Here is a 7,184-nt window from a genome sequence, read left to right on the forward strand (position 1 = left end):
CGTATTTTGAGTTTAAAAAAAAAAGTGAACCGACAAAAACACTGGACGTGAAAATCGCATTTTCAGTATTGAATCTTTTGAATAGAGAGAGAAACGAACACAATATTTTTTCAAAGCCCAAAATGCATTTAAAAATTCTGCTCGCTTCTTCAAAGCTCTTGTTTCGCAGACACAGTATTACCGTTTTGAAAGCAAACGCAATAAAAAAAGATGTGGTGTCGTGGAACACCAGGTAGGAACGAAGTTCCTTCGGCTAATGTAGAATCGACACAATTTGCAAAAAATAAACGTGGCTACTCAAGAGTAAAATGTATCTATAATGTGAGTATTCGCCACGTGCTTGTCCATGAATTCATGAGTATATACTATGCATTGGCGGGGTGGAGTGATAATAGAGAGAGAAGGGATGAGAGAACGAAAAGAAAGAAGGAGAAAGAGAAAGGTATTATACACTACTCGCTTGTGTATACGACTGTCGCGCCTGCGCACGTGTCATTTAACGGTTTTATTCCACGGACTTTTTCTTACGGTTTTACTATCACATTTTTTTCAGTTCGGTCGCGCAGCAAAATCCCTATCTCCTCCAAGCCTGCCGTAAGGAACTTCGTTCCAAAAAGAGTTAAGCCTTCCATATAAAATAAAACAGTTCATAATTGTTTGGTAGATCTTAGTATATCACGAGCAGATGCTCAACTCGATTGACTCGGAAATTAAAGATGAGATGACAGGTCATACCAGCTAATTTGCTAGTTCATTTTAGCTTTGAAGGCCAAGTACTTTAAATCAAACACCTAATTGCTACAGTTAGTCCTCTGATAAAAACGTCCTTTTTTATGTTGATTTAATTTTTAAAATAAATCAATTTTTATTTTATTTATTAAATGTATTTGACAACAAAACCAAACAAATTGATCGTTTCCTTCAATTTTCGCCATTTGTAGACGTAAAAGTGGAAATAATAAACGTGAAATCCAACCGCAACAGCAGCTTTAATTATTATAAAAAATATATATATCGAACTTGGCTCAAATACAAAACAGCTACTCAGCCACAGCGCCATATCTAATTCTGTAGGGAGAGCAATTTATTTCAAGTTCCCTCAACGTTTCGAATTTACACTATAAATTGAAATTGTATTGGGACTTTCACGTAGATTAGAAGTTCCGGAAAATAGTCGATTAAGATTCTATTTTGCAATATGTATCTGACTAGAGTGACTACTCTCTAGTCACTCAGTCACTCTAGTTACTCAGTTCTACTCAGTCCCACCCTTTAGACCGGAACCCATTACTAAGGTCAAGTGGGTATGTAGCACCTCATCTGCTTTTGTCGCGAAGTATTTATGCGATTCCATTTGGAGATTGAAACAGCCTTAAGCTATTTACAAAGTGCATGGCTGCATTCACATTGTATATATTCCATAAACTCGGAAAACACTTAAAACTAAGTGAGATATCGTTGATCACCCATCGATGCAATAAATATAAAGTCTGCAGTTGGCACTAATATTTTATTACATCGATATATTGCAACTGGATACCATGGTGGAAAGCAGTACCGTTGTTTTTTTTCATCTAAGTATCAAAAAATCCAATAAAAACAGTCCACCCGGTGTTCAGAGGTAATTGGAATCCAAAATACCTATATCCCGTAGTTAATAAAGTCACTTACCTTGATATGTGAGGCATAACTGGTTTGCGGGAGGCTAAACAATAAGGTAATAGCACTGCCTACGTTATGGCAATACGCATTAGCTGAACTATGAAAACACGTTACTAACATTCATGCTTATAAAATATATAGCTCTCATAAAGGGGGATCGTATTTTTTTTTAAATAAATGTTCTTAAATTATTATTAACTGAGAATGAATTGTCTCGCACAAAATCACAGACTGTAATGTCGAACATTGATTTCATCTTGTTAACTCCGCTGTGCAGTCAAGAGTACAGTATTGCTGCGAGCTAACGATCGTGTTTTCAAGGAAACTGTCACCATTAACTGCAACGCTGCAACGTCTACATTTTATTTAACACTGTCTGAACACCAATGAAGATCAATTACTTCCACTTCAACAATTACGCTTTAGTTGAAGCGGATTTAAATTGGAGCGTATCATTTTCATTTCGTGTTATGGCTTTAAAATGTTTCTAGTTATGATTTATGTTTGTGTTATTATGGTCTTCATTCTGCGCGGCTTTGAAGTTATGAGGTGTCCGGTGTGAATATTTTTGGAATTTCAATGCACTTTTGAATACAGAATCCACTTCACTTTAATAAAAGGTTCGGTTTTTTTCAATAAATATTAAATCTACGCTGCGCTTCATTGTATAGATTATATAGCTTCGCGTTTCAACGTTTACCTGTCTGACTGCCAGCTAACCATAGAAAGGTAAACTTCTTATGACCAGAATTAATAATGAAAGTATTATGTATGTCTAAAACATCCGCGAGTACCAAAGTAAAACATTTACAGAATCGCTTTATCGATCCAACCATTGGCAACGGCATATTTACGTAGAATATTATTTTGTCCAATCATGTTTTCTGCCCCACGACATATCCATAAAGCAGTGTAGCGATCCTAATATAATTTATTTAAAGACAACGACTACTACTGTAGGACATTCTACGTAACGTGTACAAGGTGTGAGGGCTTAAACATTCACAGAAAACATTAAATATATGTACGTTTGTTTATCAGAAAAGCTGTATCACATGTTTTGGTTAATGTTTTCCAGTTACGAATTTTCATATTACACGTGTAATGTTCGGCACAAATTTCTTAGATGTATACATGAGGTCAGCACGAGGGTCTGGCAAAAAGAATTGAACAATGAAACACTTGTCGTTTGTTTCTCGTCCGTTACCAGTAAAATAAGATTTACGAGAAATACGCATGAAATTAATACGATATTTATTTACTTTTGGACGATAAGAAGAAATCCGTTCGTTTCCCATAGTACCATAACATGATAAGAAAATTTTGAAGACAGGATTTTTTTTGCTAATTCGTCTGGTCCAACTCAAGGCCAGTGTTAAGTTGTTGTACCAGAAATAACACAAAAATTATTTATTTATTTTAGATAGCTTTACGGAATCTCGATTATTTGTCTTCAATAAAAATATCCTATACAGACTAATGCCTACCAAAATATTGTTACGCCTAGGGTTCGGGATAAATGAAATTCCACCGAAGTATAAATCAAAAACTGTATTCAACACTTAGAACACTAAACGAACACTTTAAAACTCTCAATTCCCTTGTTCCGCTTCGCTTCAGGTGATCCGTTCGCTGTTTCGCTTCGAGTAGTTCCGATTACTGACTGACTGCGTGCGATCTCTACAACGCTTTTATAGCCGATAACTCATCCCTAGAATTATCGAGAATATTCCATACATCTCTAGTAGTGTTTTCCGCTATCTGACAATAGATGGCGTTGCACTTACCGGCGTAACAATATTGTTTCAAACAAAAGCAGACGTCCGTGTTAGTTAGTTAACAATGTACTATATTTAAAAAACAATCTCAGGCTATTTATGTTCCTTAATATATTATTATTTCCACAACAATGCCCACAAGTATGCAAAATAATAGATTTCGCTGTAACAGAAAATATCCTACGCAGATCAGGCGCCGTCTGGGCGGACAGTATTTATGTGACGTCAGTACTCAAGGGGTGGTAAATACGTGAAAATTCTAAATTAAAATGACCATAAACCTAAGTTTTCTAGACTGGTTTGAGAGAAATGTTGAAGCTACAAATGTCTACGTCGTAGCACGCTCGTAGTGCTGTAAAGCGGCTTGCGTAGGCGTGTAGCAAGCGATCGATATGAAAGGAATGCAATTGTAAACCAAACCACTCATGGTTCATTGGTAGAGGGATAAATGGCTATTCATAAATCTGTTATAATCATGACCAGGTAACATTTTCCTCAAGTTTTACATATAACCAATTTCTAAAATCTTACAGATCAATGCATTTCAATTGATGAGCAGCAGCAAGAATATTTTCAAGTTTGAATTTCGATAAACTCACAGTTTAAATTTCAAAGAGAGGACACTAAAAGAATTGACTTCAATATTGTTTTGCAAAGGATCTAAAAGGATAGCACCCCACCAGTCTCTTGCCCTAGATGTTGTAAATGACGACCAACGTATTCACGGGAGATTGGCAACTAATCATATCAGCAAAGGCGACCTTGAAAACTAAACCGCTTCCTTGTCTTTAAAGTAATATAATATATATGCCTTGCAAAGGGAAAGATCGATTTTTTACAAGCACTAATACTTATTTCATTAACAAGGCTAAAAGTAAGTGGCAGTTACCTAGATCTGCAAAGTCCGGTGATACTGGATGAGAGAGCTGACGCTTTTCTGAATTGGAAATTCACCATTGAACAATACATTATTACACTAAAAACGAATATAAATGAAATTACACAATTTCACTTTGACACTTTAAATGTTTTGACATTTCCTAAAAAGTATATTGGGTGAAAGAAGTTCGCATTTACTTATATATGTAGATACGCGTCATGTAACCTTTTTTTAAGTCAGTTATTTAAATACATTTCAATTAGCAGAATAAGAATGAAGAATGTTTTGGTTTGGTTCTTTATTTTTAGGTTTTAAATTACATTTAGAACGCAATCGATAGGATAATCGGTAATTTGGTAGAAACTCACCGTTGGTATGTTTCCTTTTTATTAATACGTTCCAGGATTACTCCTCCTGGAGTGGCCACCCTTTTCTTATTTTTGTTACACCTTGATGAACATTTGATTAGTTCAAACCATTAATGAGCGTCACATTCATTATTCATTAGATCTCAAGATCGCACGATTTGATGCGCAGGATTCAAAAGTCGACGTTATTATAATCTTTTCTCTCAATGTCCGGTGGCATAGGCATTGATTTAAGAGGAAAATTAATGTGACTATCATCGATGCGCTTTCAATTCTAATCAAAATATTTTTAAACAGTGTATCAGTTGCAGATAATATAAACAAAGGATAATACTTATTACCGGCAACGGATATCTATGACTTATAATATCTAATCGGTAGTTCTTTTGACGTTCAACAAGTATGTACTTTCATTTATGTTGAATAAAAAAAATTTGATTTGATTTGATTTGATTTGATTTGATAATTATAAATTATTATTTTTTCGTAAGTGATCATATAAGCGATTATATTTCTTTGAACAATCGATGGAGATTTTTTAAAAAAACAGAAAACCTTCTGTTAATTATAGTATCAGACATGGTCCTCAGTGATGTATAGACGTGATCATTTATCCGCATCCCACAAATTGATATAAGCGGTCATTTAAATATCATGTATAGTAACAGTTCTTGGTATGAAGTACACCGGGCGTTTTAGGCTGGATAGGTTTTCGCATTGACATACGTCAATATGTATTTAATATTTAATACTGAAGTGTAATCATCTCTATATAAATGTTTTTTTGTAGGCAGGACAATAAACTTAACTAGAGATCCCGCAGTAGTCGAAATTTGACTATAATTAATTGGACTTGTAAGTTTGTACACTATTATGATTGTATTTTATACTTCTATAATCACAAATTTCGCCAAGACTACACTATAGAAAAATATTAATAAATACAAACAATATTTAATCTATTCTCAATTTGACAACAGACGTCAAGAACAAAAGTTTGACAATAAATAGTACGAGTATGTATGCATGCGTGTGTGCGTCAAATACATGGTATGTAGTGTGTGTAACGTTTTCTTTATTGATTTAATGTATCTTTTACGCATTATTTAAAAAAAAAATTGCATTGTGCACTTCTTCTCTATATTCTCTATAAGTGTGGAAAATTTCATACTCCTCCGTCCGCGCAATTTTTCGTAAAAAGGGATACAAAGTTTTTGCTTCACGTATTAATATATAGATATCATAATATTTATTCTACTTACTTTGCTTTCGACTTTGTAAACGGCTTTTCTCATTTTGGTACTCTTCTCTGTGTTTGTTTTTAAAGCATCATTTAAAACTTTTCCAACAGTCACTCATTATGATGATGTATTTTGAATTTCAACATGAAATGCAGGAGAAGTAGACTTTGGTCTAACTTCCAGAAAAATTATTAAGATATAGAAAATTAGTCGGGCATATTGTTTTACGCATACGTGTTTGTCATTTATATTTTTCTTGGGGTCTGAACTATCAAATATGATCAATTATTAAAAGTGTTATGCTTTTTTATTGCCTAGCTGGGTGGTAAAGATTACGGCTCACCCGGTGTTAAGTGGTTACCAGAGCCCATAGATATCTACAACATAAATGCCGCCACATAACTTGAAATATGAATACTAAGTTCTCAGGTTTTATAGTACAACGGATGGCTCAGCCTTCAAACCAAAACGCATTACTGCTTCACGGTAGCAATAAGCAAGGTGGTGGTACCTACCTGTGCAGAGGTACAAGACCTCCTACTACCGGTACTTACGCAAATTATAATTTTGTGGGTTTGATTTTTATTACACCATGTTATTCCTTCACCGTCTATTCAAATTCTAGTCTATTCTAGTCCTGACAAAAGATAAACAATTCTGGAATTAAACCCTTCTAGTAGCCAATCAAACTCAGTGACTCAAAATGTTTCAATAAAATCGGACTAACAGTTAAGTAGGAATTCCATGACAAACACACAAAGGAGATGATTTCATGCCTATCCGATTTTGAGCCTATAATCTGGACACGTAATAATATAATTCAATCTTAATAGTTTCCCAAAGTGTGAAGCTTATTACTGCATTGAATACTGCGTATTTTCAATAGCAAAATTAATTAAATCGTAATTAATTTAATAAACGCTAGACTTATAATACTATTGAGGCAAAATGTATAGCATTCCCTATTTAGATTCACGACAGATGCCAGATATAATTGCATCTGGGAAGGGTAGTCTATTGAAAGGTCACCGAACTCAGGCAGGCAGACAGATTGCATCAATAGGTATTATGATCAACCGCTCCCGCGACTATGAGATAACAGTGAGTTGGGAATAGATATTCCAAATTCTAGTTTTATATGAAATAAGTTCCTAAATAATTAACCGTCGTAATGCACAGAGAGTTGCGTGTCGGTTTTTAGATATGACGGCAAAATTTAAATCATGTCATACATATAAGCAGGCAGATATATAAA

General features: G+C 34.4%; 1 protein-coding gene across 2 annotated transcripts in view; it reads right to left on the bottom strand.

The window, feature by feature from the left end:
* The window catches only part of LOC110386417 (succinate dehydrogenase cytochrome b560 subunit, mitochondrial), a 40,390-nt gene extending 35,917 nt beyond the window's left edge, over positions 1-4,473 (bottom strand). For both annotated transcript variants that reach the window (XM_021352539.3, XM_062670721.1), the window contains exon 1: positions 4,330-4,473. In XM_021352539.3, coding sequence (XP_021208214.1) covers positions 4,330-4,409 — 80 coding nt within the window. In that variant the 5' untranslated portion in view covers positions 4,410-4,473. The remainder of the gene's footprint in view (positions 1-4,329) is intronic.
* Positions 4,474-7,184: the final 2,711 nt, after the last annotated feature.

This window comes from Bombyx mori, chromosome 1 (assembly GCF_030269925.1).
Source record: "Bombyx mori chromosome 1, ASM3026992v2".
Classification (NCBI taxonomy): Eukaryota; Metazoa; Arthropoda; class Insecta; order Lepidoptera; family Bombycidae; genus Bombyx; species Bombyx mori.